Source organism: Rattus norvegicus, chromosome 18 (assembly GCF_036323735.1).
Source record: "Rattus norvegicus strain BN/NHsdMcwi chromosome 18, GRCr8, whole genome shotgun sequence".
Classification (NCBI taxonomy): domain Eukaryota; kingdom Metazoa; phylum Chordata; class Mammalia; order Rodentia; family Muridae; genus Rattus; species Rattus norvegicus.
The window spans coordinates 74,497,808-74,518,715 of NC_086036.1; the positions used below are offsets into that span (position 1 = coordinate 74,497,808).

The following is a 20,908-nucleotide window of genomic DNA, read 5'->3' on the forward strand; positions in this document are numbered from 1 at the left end:
TTTTTCAAGGTGAACAGTGCAGACCACATCCCATATCTTTTGCTGTAGTCAAGCTATTCCCTCCGGGATTCCCAGTCCTGGTACTACAGCCAGCTCCCTCTGCCCGAATGCCCTTCCGCAGAGGGGTCCCCCCCACTCTTTCTTCTATGACATGACTTTCCTTACTTTGATTTCTTTTGATGATTTCATTGATCTGCTCCACCCCACCACAAAACTTCTGATTCCACAGTGAGTGTATGAAAATTTGAAAGCTGTTATTTCAACTGGGCTCACTGTCTAGTCACCGGTTGCTTCTGGGAAGGACGGGAATGCAGGCAAGCTGAGCTCTTTGCTCACAGCACCGTGCCGTATGGGAAGATGAGCTTGCGGTAAAGGCTATTCATGACTCTCTTCCTTGGTTTCTAATCACAGTAGGCATCGTGCTCAGCATGCTTGCCCACACACTTGCTTGATAGATATTGATGGAGTGTGCCATCAGTTGACATGCCATGAATACAGTAAACAGCTAAGTCATGGGCTCTTCTCTGAGATGTACACGGAAGTTTATTACAAGGAATAAGTGGAGAAGACATTATGATCTAGGAGAAGGTGATAAGTGCAGCCTAAACACTGGGCCCTGAGAGTGTGTGCTGGAGCTGCGGCAGGATGGGTCTGGGAGATGCATCAAACGGGAACAGGAAGATAACCAGCCTGCAGTGCAGCCGTTAGAGCACATCCAAGCTCTGTTTCTGGCCAAAGGCATGACCTTGCCAAAGTGAGGTGGGCTGGGGACTGGTGCTAGATGAAATAAAAAGCAGAGGAATTAGAGCAAGACTGCAGAGAGCTGGAGGTCAACTGCTGGCGAGGGCTCAGAGACTACTGAGGAACCGGTGAAATCGTGAGGTCCAAGGTGTGGACTCAGTAAACACAGGAGGTCTGGAAACCTAGGCTTGGAGACCCCACTGTCCATCCATCAGCTGCTGGGCAATGAGGTCTCTATTCTTAGATTCCTTTTCTGAAAATAAGGTGCAATCGTCTGTTTCACAGACCGCTGTGTAGGTCATCTATCTGACACAAGAGTTACCGTCACTGCGGGCTTTTAGTCCCCAAAATCTGATGAAGAGCAAACAACAATTACTATTTAGTTGCTTCTCCTAGACTCTTACTAGAATATGCTAGAATAAAGAAGTCTTTAATGGTACCTTTCCTTCCTGGTTCCTAGGTGATCTTTCTTTCTTGGATCTCACACGTGATGAAACACTGTCTATGAATGGCTGGTCAGCCCTCAAGATGGCTTTTCTTAGTGTATCCATTTCTTTAACCTTTGGGGAAAAACATCCCCAGAAGAACTGGGAATGCAATTTAGCAATAAAGTACCTGTTGAACACGTGTGGTGCCTGGGTTCCATCTGCGACATCCATCACAGAAAAGATAAAAAAGGGCTGGAGTACAAGGTACAGGTTATGTATTCCTAATCTACAAACTTTAAATCCCCAAACTTTAGAGTTCCAAACGCTGGAGCACCAATAAGAAACTGCCAAAGGAACATTCTATCCCTGACTCCATGAATGGGTCTCAGTCAAAAAGCAGCTACACTAAAATATAGCATACAGACTAAGGAGGTACATATTCCTCTATACCCAGTTCTACTTATTCACAACAGGTAAGAAATGGAAACGTTCTAAATGTCCTTTAACTGATGGATAACGGGAATGCGGTACATATATACAATCGAATTATATTGTGCTGTAAGGCAAAATGAAATCCTGTAATGCACCTCGTGCCACCACCCAGGGGTGGTGGATGCATTACCATATACTATCATATATAATCGAACAAGAAGCCGAGTCCCGGGTGAGGTTCATTGTTCATTGAGAGTGATCTATGTGCTCTCCCAAACAGTAAAGGCGAATGGCATTGCTCTTGGTTGCCTGCCCGAATTTGACAGTGAGATTCTCTTGCTTAAGACACCATACACTTTGGTCAGTGGACGTAGAGATACCAAGCTGGTACTGTCCCTGAAGCCTAGTGCCTGACAGCTAGCTCTGCTAGTACTGGAAGGTGCTATGGGAGCCACCAGGGGAGAAAGGTTTTCAATAGCTCTACTCAGATGCAAATCCTTCAAATTGCAATACTGATGAGCTGAGCAAGGTATGGTCCACAGTGAAATTTTGCCACTAATTTGTTGGGAGTAATCAAGATCTGTCTTATGGGACTTTAGGCTCCGCACAATAGAAGAAACTCAAGGTGGTGTTGTAAACCTAGCCAAGAACCCATGGCTGAAAAGAGTGCAGATGATAACCCACCATTACCTTTTTGTTAAATTAATTCAGCCTTCTAAATACGCACGCCTCAAGTACAGAGAGCAAGTGACTGTGGAGTGGCCATCATCAACTGACATGCGTATGACATCACCCCTATACCCAAGGCTCAGGGGACATCACGGAAGAGGGAGTGGAAAGATAGTAATAACCAAAAACTGAAAGGAGAGCTGCAGAATGCTATCTTCTGGGCACTCCAGATCTCTTAACAATATGGCTGGCAGCACAAAACCACACTGGTCAACATTGTGGCAAAGACAGAGGAAGGAATCACAATGTCCCTTCTGTAGTTGAAGAACTATGGGCAGATGGGAGAGAGGAGAGTCAGTTTACTTCAAGGATGGGCTCTTGGTAGACCGCTTATCCTCAAGCCGCTCAACCCTACATTTTCATATGTATATACATATACATACACATGCACACGCATATGTATGCAACACTAACTAGACTCAATAGAATACACATACAGATATAAATTATTGAAAAAGAGGACAAGATTTTGAATGGAGGATGTTGGGGAGGCATGGGAGGAGGAGGAGATATAATAGAAATGCATTGCTGTACTCGTGTGTGAAATTCTCAAAATAATCAAAACAGAATATAAGGTATAGATGAAATGTATTGAATTTCATTTTAAGCTTGGGATTTACTGCCTATTCATTCTGCCCAGCAATTGGCCCATGGCTTCTTTACTGACAGATCAAGAACCAATTGGGGAAAAAGGATAGCATTGGAACCACCCCTATTACACTTAAGATCTCTCAGTACCTATTCGAATCTTGTTTTTCCTGATTTTTGACTGCAGGGTCTTGGATATATGCCACATATGAACCTTGAGCACTAGTTTTAAAAGAGCACCTTTACTGTTTTCTAGTTGTTTTCCTTCCTTCACATTTGTAACTTCTTAAACTTGCCATGAGAACACTCTTGTTACACGAGGAAGGCACCTTATTCTTAGTTTCAGGATGAAGACAGATCTGCACCATGACAGAGCTGAAGGTTTCTCCCCAGTGCTCACTTCCCTGACACCAGCACAAGGTGTTCGGATATTGGCAACATTTCACACCTGCTTTTGGGGGTTCAGGGCCCAGTCACCTCACATTCAGTCATGACCTGGAATCCCAGTTGTGTTTACAGATAATAAACTCTGTTGTTTGGTGCAAGATCATTTCAACTGCTGAGAAGGAACTCACCGCACTGATCTACTGTGTGACAGAACAAAGTCACCATGGTGAGACGGACTTTAAATAACAGGTTGGTTTGTTATCTCCTGAAAGGACGGTCTTGATTTTGTTTCTTTAGATGGTCTAGATAAAACTGTTGACTATCTTGGTATGTTCATACAAATGGCCCACATTCTTAATCAGTTCTGGGTACAAGCATTTCTAATTAGATACCCAACCTGCGATTGCATTTAAATTAATTAACCAATTAATTTTCTGATGGTATGAATGAGACCTGTGCATATCAAACAAGTACTTTACAGATGACTCACACACTCAGAACTTGCAAATGCATTTACTTGTTTGCTAATTTAAACTCACCAAGTAGCTGAGGATGGCTTTCAACTTCTAATCCCTGTGCCTCTAACACCTGAGTGTTGGGATCTTAGATAATCATCTCGGTGTTACCTATTGACTTTTATTTACTTATTACATTTATTGTGGGGCCATTTGCACTGTACCAATTAGGTTTTTTTGACAGTTTCACAGACGTCTACAGTATATTGTGATGCCATTTACCACCACATGACTAGAGGACTTTTTAAGTGCCCATCTTCTGTATGTGCAAAGAACTCACCTGCATCCGACGTTGCTGCAGATGCAGCAAGGAGAGATAACACGGGCGCTGAGGGAATTGCAACACTGTCCACTGCCGTTGGCTTCTTCCTGGCCATCATGGTGGATACTGAGCCCTCGCTCTTACTGTGTACTGTCGTCTGGTCCACTTTTAAGTGGGGACTTGGCATCCCTGAAAAACAAGAATCCCAGAACTTGTAGTTGATTTAAGGGGGCAGCAAGGCAACCGTCATAGAACCTGAACTTGAATCCGAGTATGTAGTCCAATTGTTTGTCCTCCTCCAAGTACAGAAAGAAAGGAAGTTGAGAATACTTAAAAGAGAAAAGTAGCCATGGCTAGTTTGAGGCTGAGGTTAGGACGAGGGGTTCATTTAGAATGGATGTCTAGGTATGAGGCCAGGTGCAGGGCTCATGGAGCAGTACAATACACTGGGTATCTAGTAACCTTCTGAGGATCTAGAAGCCCATCTTTACAGAGGTTACACTCATGCAGTACAAAGAGTGATTCACTTGACTCCTCCCTACCCTACTGAGGCTCCCATCTCACTGGCTGGGAAGACATGAGTACCAGAGGAGAAAACAGCACGTAACCAATTCCCACAGCCTTGGGCACTATCATTCTAGATGCGGTAGAGCCTAAAGTTGTAAGATCGGCAGGATAAGAGATGAGGAGACACTCTGCAGTGCTTTCCCAGAACTGTGAGGCTGAGGGAAAGTCATTCTGGGTGCTGAGCAGGGCACATGCAAAGGAATAAGTCAGGAGGAACAGGGCCCAGTGAGGTAATTATGCCAGGTGTGCACCAGTGGCTGACTAGTGAGAAAATGGAGTATGCTATGAATACCATTCACACATTAAAATGAATGAAATTTCCAACAAAATATGAAGACCAGAAATATGATATTTCCTCATGTGTGGAACTAAACACATGACTTCATGCAGAATGTGGTTGCTACAGGCAGAGAAGGATCATGGCAGGTTGGACTGGAACAGTTGATTGGGAGGACTCTGAGTATCAGGCCTCCACAAGCATCACAGATGTTACAGCTCCTGATACTCTCCTGGCATATTCTGGACCCTAGTTTCTTAATCTGGATCCTGATTCCCAGCTCTGACACTTCCAGGCTATTACCAAGAACAAGTCACTTGACACAATTTAATGTAACTCAATACTTGAGTTCATAGGTTTAAACTATGCTGCGTTTTATGGTTAAATTTCTTAAAAAGAGGAACAAGGACAGAGCTCTTTGTGAGGTGGTGGTTGGTATGCCGTGAGTGAATTAATGTTAGGCACTTGGAATGAGTTCTGGGATCCACTCCATGCTTTGAAAGTCTTCCATTATTGCTAGTGGGTTGTTATTATTATTATTATTATTATTATTATTATTGTTATTATTTTGATATAGAGGTAAATATGGCCCATGAATTGCTCAGAAATAATTTGAACCAGTAAGTAAAGACTCAGCTCTCCTTCCTTATTTGGTTAAGCATTTCTGACTATCTATCTATTTCTATCTGCAAACCCCGTCTAAGCCTAGAGGGTTGAATGTACTTGTTCCATGTCAAACAGCCTTCTATTCGGGCTTCCTCTCTGTAGGCTGTACACTGCTAAGACTAACAATAACACATTAGCTTTTGTCATTTCTTTCTTGACATTCTTCTTTCCCATGCCAATCAACCTGAGTGACAGAGTCCCTTCACTAGAGCAATGATATCTCAGTCACCATAATGAGATCACCTTTAATCACTTTGGCTCCATGGCAGTTCAGTGAGGTGTGACCATAGCTAGTATTATTTTCTCAAGTTTACAGATGAGAAGAACACCTTTTGCAGAGCTGAAGAGAAAGATAGCTAACGTCCTCCTGTTCTTTGGTAGAGTTGGGCATCTCCAGTTGCCAAATGCTAAAGCTGGGATCATCTTGGTCCATTGGACCATGCAACTCTGACCACAATCCAAGTCCACCCCAGCAGGCCTCATGCTGACGGCACAAGGGTCTTACTACACAACTGAATGAGTGGGCCATGCTAATATTTTGTTTTATCCCCTGCCGCCCTCCTTCCACTCTCCATTCTTGTCTTGGAAACTTCCTTAAGATGCCCCAAATAACACATCTCTTTTTTGTACTTTCCTGAATTGAACTTGCATTTCGGAGTATTTTGAAGGTAGAGACGAATGTGAAATTGTATGGGAAAATATCACAGGTACATTTATTGAGATACACAAAAGCACACAGGGTATTCTGTCAGCAGAATATGCAGGTGTGCTTAGGATAGACTGAGCACAGCACCCAGAGAGGCCGCAATCACCTAGGAGAGCATCCATGCAAATTGCTACCAGGAGCTACTGTAAGGAAGGAGGGATGAGAGATTTGGGGGGAATAGGAAGTGAGGGTTAGGAAGAGTTCCCCTTTACTTCTTCGCCATAATTGTTTCATATATATCATCCATACCATAATGTGATAAGTCTATATATTAAGGAAGGGGAAAGGTCTCACTCTGTAATCCAGGCTATTCTGGAACTCACTCTGTAGCCTAAGCTGGCCTACAACTCAGGTGGCCATCCTCCTGTCTCAGTCTCCCAGGAGTTGGGATTGTAAGTATAGGCCACTGCTTCTAGCAACCATTAATATTTTGAAAATTACAAACATATTAATTTTCTTTTCCCACCGAGAAAACAGAGTTTGAGGGGAGGGGAATACAAATCTATACATGCCTTGGAATATGATAGTGGGGTAGTCTGTGGCTGATAACAAGTCTGATCTGATCATTAGAGACAGCAGTCAGGAAACAAAGCAAAACAAAACGAAACAAGGGTGAGTTTTGGTTCTCTCTAAGACTACAGCAGTATTCCTTCCAAACACACTTCGCAATTCTAAGCTATCGGCATTCATTACACTGAACTGCAGCTTTGGAAAAGTCACTGACAAGCCGTTTTTGTACCTGTAGATGCAGGTGAAGCAGACACCTTTCTATTTAAATTATGATGTGTTCGGGGAATGGAGACAATAAACAGGATTATTAGATGAATATTTAACCCTCACTTGGGAATAGACTGATTTCCAGTCATTTCGGTTGTCCCCATTCTCATGCAAATGTTTACAATCTAAATTAGTCTCAGTCCACATCATCTCATTAGAGCTGGTCTGAGCATCCCTCTGCTGGGTACACTTGCCATTCAAGTGTTTACGATACAGACTACGTTAAATGCCATAAAACCACACTGAAAACACTCTGTCACTCAGATCACTGCTGTGCAGCTTCTGCAAGGACCCTAGACAATTTAGGAGTTGTCAACTTTTAAAATTATATCTAAGGAAAGGAGGAGGAAAAGCCCTCGTGTCTTCCTCAGTCAGTTTTGGATTTGGAAGGGACGATGGACACCCAGAAATAGCATATAAGGGCAAGTCTACCAGATAAACTTTGAATGAAGGGGATCACTCTTTCTTAGGCAGAGGTCTAGAGAGCATAGAACAGTGGGAGGGAGCAGCCCCTTGGGAAGCAACATTGTGCAAGTGGCCAATGTAAGAGTTTGTTTCCGTTCAATCTAGTGATGGCAGATGGTCCATGATGGGACATTTGGAGAGTTTCTTCCTAGACTGGGCCTGGCTTGGAACTGGATTTTTAGAGGCAGAAAATTGATTCTTTAAAAGAAAGAAAGAAAGAAAGAAAGAAAGAAAGAAAGAAGGAAAGAAAGAAAGAAAGAAAGAAAGGAAGGAAGGAAGGAAGGGGGGAGGAAGGGAAAGGAAAGGAAAGGAAAAGAAAGGAAAGGAAAGGAAAGGAAAGGAAAGGAAAGGAAAGGAAAGGAAAGGAAGGAAGCAGACAGAGCCTTAAACATTCTGGGCCATTGAAAGCACCATGTTTACATGGGAGGATGCAGAAAGGCTGGGTATGTGGAAGGATTATCAGGGAAATTCAGTGGGGAGTCTGTACATAGAATGTTCTCGGTAGATGAGTTCTGATTTTTCCTGTAGTCTAACACAAAGCACAGTGAGCCGATGTTAAGATATTTAGAGGCTAGTGTGTTTTTAAAGGAAGAAATAGTGACACTAATAACTTGGTTAATCTAACATCTGCTCATAATTAAAAGGGTGAGTTGAAAGAAAATTTAAAAGTTATATGAAAGTACATCACAGTAACCTGTTGACCTCTATTGATACATTTTTAAAAATCTCTTTGTAACTACGGTAGAACGGATCCAGGGACAGTTACTCATTTTCAAAGGTAATTTCCCAGACCACTTATCCCCTCAAATCTCTACCTGTACATCGTGTTTGCATTAGGGACTTGATTTATGGATTCGTCTCCTGAGATGCAGAAGCTGACTTCCTGTTGCCTTGGTTACCTGGAGCTCAGTTCAAGGTTAAACTACTCCCAATCAAAATCACTGGCAGGCACTGAATCCAGTGGCCAGGTTATTGACTGCCCCAGGATGCAGAAAGGTCAGGGACCAAAGCACTGTTTACTGCCTTACGGCTGAGTCGATAGCTTCAATATTTTGATTCTCTTCCTTCTGAAGAAGAAGTCGCTACTCAATTACCTCTTCCCCAGGTTACTCAAGGTCACAAGGGTCACGGTGGAATCCAGGGTCTATAGTGGCTGGCTTTCTCAGGATCCCTTTAATGAGCTTTGTGACCTTGGCAAGTAAAACCCAACTTACTCTTCAGTAATTTGTATGCTGCTCTCAGGTTCATAAAGCCAGTTTCGTTTCTCATTTCTTTACAGGGAAAAAGAAGCCATGACAAACAAACACCCTTCTCCGGATGGCTGCTGTTCGCTGCCCTTTTCTAGTAGATGAGAAAACAGAGGTTCGAGAGAGGTCATATGATTGTTCTAAGACCACACAGATGGCAGAGGTGGCACAATCTGGATACTTGAGCTCACTGTTGGGTCCTCCACATGGCTTCCTTGAAATAGGAGCTGGCAGCTCATCATGGAGGAATCCCACAGATTTCATCTCGGTACATCTACCATGGAGAACAGTGTATCTGGCAGACAGAACTTGACTCATGTAGGCTCGATGAGTAGCTTAATTAATTTTCAAAATCTAAAATTTGCAGGTGCAGGTGCTTCCTGTCATGGATGTGTGCGCTGGTGTGGTGGGGGCAAAGTAAGAACCCTGGGATGGCTGGTCCTTCCCATCACCCCCCTGACCTCTACTTATTCTGAAGAATGCAAAGTTTGGTTTGAATGGGCAATCAAAAGCCATTGATTGGTTAAGTAGCTTTTCAGTTTGCAAAGGATTTTGACATGCAGTGTGTGCTATTTGTGGATCGTAAGAGGTACATGGTGAGTCCAGCCATTCACATATGAGGGAACAGAGGCACAGGGAACCAGTTGAGTTACCCATGCTCGAAGACCATGCATGTGAAGGACGTGATGCCAACCTCCATGTTTCAAGTCAAAGCTCTCCACAAGTCTCCACATTCTGACTTTTGGGTCTTTAAAATTTTAACAATCACTCACTTTCTGATTTGCCAGTTGCCAATTAACATTCTACGGCTTGCCTCCTATATAGTATGAAAACGGGTTTTACTCATGGTCAGTAAAGGGAATCCATGTTACAGAAGAAACTGAATGTGGTCGTAAGAAACCTTCCAATCCTTGAACTCATATTTTTGTGTGTGACAAATCCAGAAAATTTTATTTATTTAAAAACATTCTTTATAATTTTTATTGTGTGTGCATGTATGATGTGTGTGTTTGTGGTGTGTGTGTGTGTACATGCCATGACATGAAGACACCATAGAATAACTTATGGAGTTGCTTTTCACTTTCCATTTTTCCATGGGTGGCAATGATCGAACTCATATGAGGCAGGCATAGCAAGTGCCTTCACCCGCTGAGCCATTTCCCCGACTCCAAAGATTATTTTTGTTGCACCATGCTAATCCTTAATTCACATGTACGTAGTAAATATCCATCCTACCAGCAATATGGCATTGGTCAAATGAAGCTCCCATTTCCTAAGAGAGCTGTGCTGCAAAGATTTCTATAGAGTAAAGGGTAACCATTGGTTTTCATGAAGGCAGGGACTAAAGGGCTTATGGCTGTTCGGCATCCAGAAGCAGAGTCTCTACTATTTATATGACATCATTAGAGAGAGGCATCACATCCAGATGGGTATAACTTTCTGGATCCTGAGTTTTGTTAAGAGGGACGTTTGGAAATTAGCAAAAGGCATGACACTGAGTTCATACGTCTCGGGGCCTCAGGTCTTGAAGGGAGGAAGAAAAGCTCCCCTTCAAGCATGGTGTTCATAGACAACACATAACCTGTTCATTATTACCATCATTATCCTTGTGATGGATGAGTTTTACTCCATTTTAAGATCTTAAAAAATAAAAATCAGGCAAGGCCACTTTTAATCATAATACCTTCCAACAGGCCTAGAGTTGAATATTATGAAGTGTGCAGTTGCTTCAGTGGTAACTACCCAACCTTGGGAGTTGTGACCTAAATCTTACAGAGGTAGTGTAGCCATGGAGAAAGAGATCCGATGAAACACTGACAAACAAATAAAACTAAAGATAAGTTTGACAAGTTAGGAGGTCAAGTGAGTCTGTCCTGAATTAGAAAGCTATGACAATACCCACAGGCTTGGAGAGGCTGTATTTCCACTCTTTACTAGTATTCAGCATTCCTGACTACCTGCATGTGCCAGCTACCAGAGGCTTCCACCGACTCAAACTCTCCTTGAATGGGAATACCTTTTCACTCAAAGGTTGCAGCCTTGAAAGGTGGGTAGAATTCAGTAACCAAGAGTGGAGAGACAGCTGGATAGAAGAAGAAAGCAATAAGAACAAAAGCCGACCCAACCATTCTTTCTGTAACTGAGAGAAGAAGGTTATATCAAGCAAGTGCAGGGTGATGTGTTCGGAAAAGCAGCAGAGGGAGGGAAAAGCCCACCTGTAGTCAGGTAGACTTAGCATTTCTTCTCCAGTCTGCTGTTGCACTGTGCAAACTTCTGACCATAGGATCTAGGTCTTGATCCACAATATGTGTTTATTTGTCTTCCAATTCTTTGAGGCATCTATGAAGTGCTAATCCCCAGAAACCACGCATTTCTTTTGGTTCCTCACAACTTAGTTTGATAGAGATGAGCTAGTTTAAAAGGTTTGTTGAGTGGCTGACTTTATAGCATCAACACCCCTATCTTCAAGGCCCAGAATCAACACCCTATTCTTCGAGGCTTTTGAACATTGTTTTCACTAAGCCACACATCCTTAACATCTAAAAATTCATTTTTGGTATAATGTAGACGCTAAAAATATATTCCTTAGAGTAACACTTTACTAGCTATGTGATTTTTGAGCGAGTAATGTTAGCTCCGTGCCAGTTTCTTTGTTAAAGAGATCATTGTGAGAAATAAGCAGGCTTTGTTCTATTGGAGGGGAAGTCATGCCCCGTCTTCCCTAAAAGAGTTACCCACGGTCCAACTCCTAGAACCTTTGCGAGTGCTCTGTAATGACAGAAAAGAGGATTAAGGTTGAAGACAACTATCGTATAGATATCTCTAATCAGCTGACCACAAACAGGGACAATTTATGTTTTTATCCAAGCGACTACAACATAATCACAAGAGACCAATACGGTAGAGGTACAGGGCAGAACAGAGGAGAAAGGGCCACGTATGATTGTGACAGTGGGACAGAAGCTTTACCACTGGCTTCTGAGACACAAGAAAGGAGACCAGAGGCTAAGAAATGAAGGTGACTTGCAGAAGCTGAAAATCAAAGAAATCACTCTCACTATAGCTCTCAGGAAACAATCTACCCTCGGGTTTTGCTCAGTGAGACCCACTTTGGCCTTGTGATTTCCAATAATGTAGTAGGATGACAACATTTGCCTAATTTGAACATTTCTACATACGTTTGTAGAAATCTGTTGCAATAACAAGTGGAAACTAATATTAAAACAGAAAATTCATGATTACAAGGCCTCACCCTACCAAGTAGCCATTATGTCAGCCATTCCTATTTCTCTGAGACATACTCTTAGGACTAACTGCCTCATTTAAAACTTACTCCTCACGTTTAAATTATGTGTATGCCCTGAACAGCTTGGATCCCTTAGGAGTCAATGAACTTAGTCTTTTAAAAATACATTTTCAGCATAAAACTGACTCAAGTGAATTGTTCGATGACTATGAATGGTCAATAAATCATATTAGAGATAAGTGTATTGATGAGAAATAAGAGACTGGAATTAGGAGACCCTAGCTTTTCTCATGCTTGCTGGACGAAGCTGGACAATGTAAGGAAGGCTTTTCTGCTTCTGTCTTCGGGCCAGAATCTATTCCAGTCCATTATTCTGATTCTCAGAGAAACTTCAAACCGCTGATTTGTTCTTACCTCTCTTTTGTTAGGAATGCATAGATGGGCTTAAAGGGAACTGCTTTAGTCATAGACAGACTCACACTTGAGTGTAGTTTACCTTACGCAGTATGTTACAATGACTCAGAATTAGTCTCTCTTGATGCCTCAGTGGAAAGGTTTGATGAGCAGAAAGGCGTTTTCTCTAAGTGCTCAATGATGTCACACAGAAGGCCCACCCACTACAAAACTGCAAAAGGAAGAGACACTCCAAGTCACAAGGCTTTGGAATGACACTGCACCTCAGCCCTCAGGTCTGCTAAGAAGAATAACATGTAGACAGAGAACAAATTCTGCTTCATGATCAAGATTCATAGAAACCTTTAGGTTCTGATGTGACTCTTGCTAAATTTCCCTAACACACACACACACACACACACACACACACACACACACACACACCGTACACATCACAAAAGGACAAAGGGCAGATAAAACCAATGTAATGCTGATGTAATTTCATCCATGTTTTAAAAAATGCAGACAATAGGGTTGCCTGTCCATGGAAAATATAATAAGGGGATTTACAAAAGGTAATAACAAGGGAGGAACAAATCCGCACATGTAATTAAAACCAATTTAATAGTACAATGCTTCTAGTATACTCTTTTTATCCTTGGGGAGCAGGTCAGTTACAGATTTACTATTGAAATAGGTTAGGTGGTTGAATACACTGGGACTTCAGTAAGGTAAGGCAAAGTAGTTTCTTTGGGATGGAAATCAGTTAGGCCACACCCCTGCTGAGAAGAAGCACCTTTTTTTTTTTTTTTTTTTTTTTTTTTTTTTTTTTTAAACCTAGTGTTCCACACTAGCAAACCAATGCGGAATCTGTCTTCCCATCCTCACAGGCCAGCTCACGGGCTATGTTGTTTCAAGGGTTGAATTTTCCAGCTTCACAGAATAAGTTTACTTACTGTCTCCCCCCCCCCCCAGTGCATGCCTACAAATCTATGTTTACAGGGCAGCCTGGAAACAATAGATGTGATATAAACTAGAGGACTATTGTTTCTGGAAGATTCTTCCCCGAGTTCTCCAGAATGTGCAGGGCTTTAGAAATCAGCATCAGTTAGTGTGAGCGTCTTTTGCAGTGTCTCTCCGTCTACCTCTGGAGTATACGGTGCTACAGCACATCTGTGTGGCAATACAGACCTCCACGAGATGCTAACTGGGTCACCTCATTTGCATTTTGATTACTGCTTATTTAGAAGGCACACTGAGCAAAAGCTGCATATCAGGGGTTAGTGCATGTGTGTATATAAATACATGTATAAATAGATAAGTGCACATTTGCGGGAGGTCGGTTTCATATGCAGTCATCCCCCTATATGTCTATAGATGTCTAATCACTGACAGAGGATTTAATTGTAAATGTGATGATGAAATCTAGTTATTCTCAGTACAATATTGCCCACCGTTTCTGGCTAGAGAAATCAACTTAACATATATTTCCTTCGTTAAGTGGCTATTTCTTTATGTTAGGGAAGAGGAACTCACCGTTTTATGATCTTTGAGGAATTTCTTGAAAGTATTTCCCACTATTTGATTTCCTCTAACTGGGTACAAGTGCACTGTGATTGTGTGCAGGTGTGCAGATACAGACATGGACTGTGTGTTAGTAAAACTCTCCTCTGGGCAAAGGAAGAAAGAAAGAAAGAAAGAAAGAAAGAAAGAAAGAAAGAAAGAAAGAAAGAAAGGAAGGAAGAAAGGAAGAAAGAAAGAAAGAAAGAAACCTGAACCGTAGTAACTCAGACCCATCATTAGATAGATCTTCTAATCTTTATCTCTAGTAGTTCAGTCAGACGAGCTAATACCATGATGATGGCTTTGAAATCTCTTAGGAATTGGATGAGGAGAAGCGATAGTGATGAACTCCCGGCTAATAAACACAGAGTGCTTATTTCGGCAGAATGATCAATTTCTAGATGTCCTGAGGCTTGTCTGATACAGTTGATTTACTCATCCTCGGCCTACCTCACTAATAAAGCCAAAGTCCACCATCAGATTACAGAGGTGCCTGGGAATTCTTAAAGGTGCAGGGGGGAAAAAAAATCAAGGGAATGCTCACCATCTCCTTGTACAAATCCTTCCTGCCCTCCATCCTTGGAACCCCAGCTGCTTTTCTAGGTTGATACTCTGTACTCAATAGACTTTGGGCTAGTACAGTAATAAAGGCAATTAATTTGTTATCTTGTTAGTGGGAATTTAATGCAATGATCTAAAGGAACTCTTACATATTGTGATAAACTTTAGTGCCTCCGGGTGGCTCCTTTTGCAACGGGCTCATTTCACATCTCATCCATTATGTAAATGAGATTTGGAAATAGTTGAGTCTTACTAATGTAGTTCAACTCTGACGGATTGGAGATAGTCGGTCCTCCGGAAACTAATGAGGTTAAATGCATCTCAACGTTGCTTTGTACTTGGTTGATTCCGCAAGGCCCTGCTAGAGAAATGAAAGCGATGCATTTTCTCAGCCATGTACTGAGGTAATTCTAGTGCTGCCTAGCCCCTAAAGTGGTCTGAAGCAAGTTCAATTAGAGGGATGCCGGTGCTGATTCAAATTACTCTGTGGTACGTAAAGCTGACTGAAGACACATCTTCACACCGATGTGTGACCGATAATATGCTTTAAGACGAAAGGAAAGCATTTCAGTTGTTAACATATTTAGGGAGGTCTTTAAGTCATGCAGAAAAGAGCAGGGGAATTTCCAGATGTAGAAGTTGTGGATAAAGAACCCGTGGTTACACTTGAGATCATAGAAGAAACTGTCACTACAGAGGTTTGCCACTAGTGAAGAGACTATAGCACTTCGCATTTAAGAGTCATGGGAGTCAATCCAGATACCCGGAGCCCATCATGACAGAGGATAGATAACCAGGACTTCTGTACTCTGGGTTCCATTTGGCAGGCCAAGGAGTGGGAGCTCCAAACACAATCTGGCATTTCAAAACAGAATAATCACATCCACAGAAGTGGTCTCAAACCATTCAAGGTCACGGGGGTTGGAGAGAGGAATATAAGATGTTAGCTCACAATAAAAGGCATCTGGGACAAATTATAATCTTCATCCTAGAGAAGGGAGGGGCCCAGTGGAGAAAGTGAAGGCAGAGATATGGAGATAGGAACATTTCATGCAGGAGGCAGAGTCCAAATGTGTTAGCCCGTGATTGGGAATAAACCACTTAAAGGGAAGGAGATTTAAGCTGGGGATAAGTCTGTGACCCTAGAGCCAGATGGACCTCAGCTGAAAAATCCACACTCTATCACCTAAGTGGTGACCTCGTTTAAGTGATGTAACCTTTCAAAGCTTCGCTTTCTTTACTTTGGAAGAAAAAGAAGTTTAATAAACTGGCTTGGAGGTTGTGATAGGGATTAAACTGATGATGCCCGTGACATGCTTACTCTGTGGCTGGGGCAGAAAACATGCTCGGAAGAGGCCAGCTCGGGAGATGACCAGAGAACCTGGCACATTTGAAAGGCATCACCTAGCATGTGTGAGGCCCTAACTTCAATCTTCAGCACAGAGGTTGATAAACAAAGGCAAGAAGGAGGAAAGCTACTAACAAAAGAATCATGGGGATGTCTACAATCTGGAAGAAGCCTTGTTGGCCAAGGAGAGCCTCATGTCTTCTCTGAGAGCTGGGGCCCCAGGATGGAGAGTCATGTCAACTTCTAAATATTTAACTTGATGTTGCATTTTCAATAAATTGCTAGGTGATGGAAGTCAGTTTTATTCATGTGTTATTCCTCAAGTGTGTTCTTGCCCAGTATGAACACAGCAGCAATTCCAGGTCCTCTGGGCAGTGGTGGGTGGGGCAGTCCTCAGCATGTAAGGAAAAGTCCACTCTTAGGGAAGCCAACTACCATCTTGAAGAAATAAGATTCAGAAACAAGAAATTTAAATAAAAATAACAATCTGCCTTGAGTGGAAAAGACCACTGGTATTACCTTCCACAGCCCCTGGGACCAAGCTAGAGATTTACTGCTGTGATTTTAGCATATTCTAAGGTACTAGTAAAATAATAGAACGTATTTATTGTTTAGATTCAATGCAAACATACACAATGGAAATGGTTAAGAATAAGAATTTATGCTAATGAGACTATAGTAAAGCCTACAGTGCCAACAACTGGATTATTTTTAGGGAAGATGCATCTCAACATGGTTAAAAAGCTGAGCTCTGTGCTTATATTATCAAGGTTGAAGGCACGGCTGTATAAGTTAGTGAGTCTTCTCAGTGATTCCGTTCACTCAACCAGGCAATGGTAACTTTGCCTTTGCCTCAGACGTGAATACAAAGATCTGAAGGCAAATTTCTGTTCTCAAAGTGACAAAGAAAAATGGAGGGAAGCTGATGTGGTAAGTACTCTATGATGAGTACCAAAGGTCAGGTATAAGGGGTGTGGCTTCCTAGGATAAGGGGTACCGCCTCCACTGGAACAGGATAGGCATAATTGAGAATTGACACCCTACCCGGATCTTCAACAAGTTAAAAACATTGGCAGAAGGTGCGTGAGAGAAACCCTAGGAAGCAGGGACAAAATGTCTAAATCGATAGAGTGAAAAATGAAGGTACATTTGGGGAAAGGCAAGAATGGCCGTGGCTAGCATGCAGGTTTTCTGAGTGAAGGTGACGCGTCATAGATGAGGAAGCTGATCTCCAACTTGGGATGACGCACAAAGCTAGTGTTTCACTTAGGGGTAAGAAGTTGTTGGAAAGCATTGCTAAGCAGACACATGGAGTAGTGGCTTCTCTTTTATTGTACAACCCGGGTTAAAGGCTGTTCCCTGTGCATCTGTGGACATTGTCATCAGATGGGCAACCTTTGTAAATCGTGGTTGGAAATCACACCTTCAGTGAGGAGGTTAACCTGTTGTCCTGCTTCTCCTAATTCACATTTGCTCTCTAGCTTCTCTGTTCCCACCACACTTCTTCAGTTAGAAGTTCCTTTCTATGGTTAATGGGGGAAACGTTGAGGCGTCCGTTATGGTTCTTGGTCGGAAAGCACATAGTTCTGTACTTAAGTCATGGCTTTGTAAGTGAAATCTTGTGTGTTTATTAAGCCGACTCACTACCTGCAGAACTTTGCAGACAAGGACTTTTTAGTGAATTAAAATGCATGCTGAAGGAGAGAAGCCAGGGTTTCTCCATGTGTTCTTGTGTGGCTTCTTATCGAGCTGTAGTGGGATCTTCTGACTTTACAGGATTCATAGTAGCAGCTATTAAAGGACTCCATGAAAATACAAATCTCGGATTAAGGAACGCAGAACACAAGACAGAAAACAAAGATTTGTGAAGTAGTGACCACTGGGGCTGGAGAGATGGCTCAGTGGTTAAGAGCACTGACTGCTCTTCCAGAGGTCCTGAGTTCAATTCCCAGCAACCACCTGGCGGCTCACAACCATCTGTAATGGAAAGTAGTGACAACGGAATGAAATGACGGGGGGTGGATAGTTCACTGGTTTGTGCACAGTAGGTAGATATCAAGCAGGTAGTTTAATGAAGAAAGGAAGGGAAAAGCATCCAATTATGCTGGAATATTAATGCCAAATTTTTATTTTTGGGACAGTGTCTTATTGAGTATTTGTGTCTGGCCTGAAATACATGTGGACTAGGCTGATCTCAAATTCACAGAGATCCTTCTGCCTTTGCCTCTCCAATATTGGGATTAAAGGTGTACTCCAGTACACTTGGTTAGTCTCAATTCTTAAAGAGGCAGGTGCACTCTAGCTTTAAATGACGGTGCCCTGTAAGTTGTTGAGAACAGTCCAAGATAGTTAATAATACAAATCCCAAACAACATGACTTTATTTTTCTCATAGGTTGTTTCATGGCATGCATTGACATATATTGTGACTATTCCTATATTTATTCATTTGTCCATTTATTTAATCCAACATATATTGACCAACTGTAATGAAGAAAAAAAAAGAAGGACATTGGTAGATCGTGCCTTTGTTCAATAACAAGGGTATAAATTTGAGAAAGGACAAGTCATTGCACCAGCGACAAGCCATACCAATTCAACTTCCTCCCACCACTGGGAAAACAGAGATAATGGTCATTGGTACTAGTACCACACAGAAACACTGGAATTTACAGATGAATATATGATAGTCAATGATCCACTTAGCACTCATGCTATATGGACCAGTTTGTACACTCAATCTAGGCATTCACTGAACTATGCTCGTCTGAGTGATGTTGGATGTTGTTCTCCATATAGTTTATGTTCGCCAATGAAAACTGCAAACTAGAGTGCTGGAAACACTGGAGGTAGCCTGGTCTAGGATTCTTTCTGATTTTTCCTCTTGGGTAAAGAGAAATTTCCTTTGGTTTTAAACAGTGGAGGAACTACCTGCTTATCTCACAGGAAGATTGAGAGCCAAATGGGATAATGAGAGAAGGGCTTCAACTTTGGAGAAGACAAGAGAGCTCTCACTTAAAGACAAAGTAGGATCCGCTGGAGGTGGAATTCGAGCGGCTATTGTGAGGCACTGGACAGGAGTGATGGGAACTGAACTCCAGTCTTCTGGAAGGGCAGTATGTCCATCTTTCCAGCCTAAGAGCTTTCCTTCTTTATGGTAAACTAAACGACACAAGGTAATTTTATTGTATATGGACAGGCCATGTCCAATCCTGACTGGTTTTTTTTTTTGTTTGTTTTGTTTTCTCTTTTGTTTTTCAAGTCATGGAGATGTAGGCGCCAACTGGGGATAAAAGCCATGCCTTAGAGTTGCCTTACAGGGGAAGCCACTTTTTAATAAAACCTTTGCGGTTATTTCAGGGTCAACTAACTGTCCATGGTTTTCTCATAGGATTTAGAAAGAATTACATATATCACTTTAAACGTAAAATCCCACCACTCTAACACCTCAATAACCATATTTTATGTATGAGGAAAATGAGGCTGAGGTTGGACTCTCACAGACCTCAGTGTTAATAAGAATTTGCATGGAAGTCTTTCTGCTGTAGCTTCTTTTAAGTAGACTTTCTTTCCCAAGAATATTAGAAATATCTATCAAGTTAGTGTCTGGATCACTGACAATGACAGGAAGAACAAGAGGGAGTTTTCACATATGTCCTTTAGGCAAAAGTGGAGAAAAATAATCCTTGCCAGCAAGTGGCTTGTTTCTTGATTCTCTCTAGGAAACAATGCCATAATTTCAGACTTAGAAGTTAACAAACGAACAAACAAAAGACAAAAAAAAAAAAAAAAAAAAAACAACCGAAAACAAAAAACCAAACCAAACCAAAACAAAACCCTGTTTGATTTTTGAAATTCAAACAATGTATAGATAGGCTACAAGTAGGGAAGTCATAAATCTCACCCAGATATGAACCCTGTGACCCACACAACAGTGACCTTTCTATAGAAGGTCTACAAGACCTACTTGTGCGACAGTGGCACACATATCATGGTAGTAACCAATCACCTTTCCATTGTATTTAAGGCCCATTCCATGAGAAGGAACCAAAACCAATAAATTGACCAAGAACCTATACCTATTCTAGGTTATAGGCCCTAATGGGGGGGGTGTACCACTATTATTTTGCTAAAGAAACACAGCACAAAACCAAACCCAACCCCAAAATTCACTATATTGCTATACCCACGGAACAGTATATTACTCGGCCCATGTTAGAAAAGCTTCTCTTTTTTTGTACTACATAGCATTGACTGGTCAATATGCAGAAAGCGGGAGGCTTTGGAGCGCTTGGTCTCAAACAGAATGTCTTCATCAAACCCTTCCTCTCTCATGGATCAGGGATCTATGCAGAAGAGGGAGAGAAAGGCTTGTAAGAGCCAGAGGTGATAGATAACTCTGAAAGAATAAAGTCTTTGAGACAGAGCAGAACCAATGCACATAGGAACTCACAGAGACTGATACCATGAACAAGACCTGCCTGGCTTGAAACTGGACAAAACCTAAACATGGTGAACTGGACGCGCACATCAAGTGGCACCTCTAACCAAGAATTCATAGTTTCCAGGAAAGAGAAAAAAGTCTGTTTTCTCCAATTGAGTCTTACTGGGTATATCAACCACACGCCAGGAAAAGCCCCAGGCCCAGGAGCAGTTGGCTAACACAAAACAAACTCCATGATTTTTTTTTTCCACTTGCTGTTTTGTTTTGCTATCTTTGGTCTTATTTATTTTGCAATTTTTTTTTTTAGTTCGTCGTGATTTTCTTTTTTTCTTTTCTTTCTTTTCTGAGAGAGAAAAAGAACATGAAGTTGGGTGGGTAAGACGGTAGGAAGGATATGAGAAGAGTTGGAGGAAGGGCAAGAATATGATGAAAACACATTGTTTGAAAAATATGATTAAAAATTAATTTTAAAAAAGAGCGTACAAAGAAGCCACAATGGTGGAAATCATCATGAATCCAGAACTAAAAACAAACAACAACAACAGAAAACCAGCCAGGATTGACAG

General features: G+C 41.9%; 1 protein-coding gene across 3 annotated transcripts in view; it reads right to left on the reverse strand.

The window, feature by feature from the left end:
- Setbp1 (SET binding protein 1) overlaps positions 1 to 20,908 on the reverse strand; it is a 361,840-nt gene that overhangs the window by 32,192 nt on the left and 308,740 nt on the right. For all 3 annotated transcript variants that reach the window (NM_001427626.1, XM_063277160.1, XM_039097203.2), the window contains one exon: positions 4,101 to 4,271. In NM_001427626.1, coding sequence (NP_001414555.1) covers positions 4,101 to 4,271 — 171 coding nt within the window. The remainder of the gene's footprint in view (positions 1 to 4,100; positions 4,272 to 20,908) is intronic.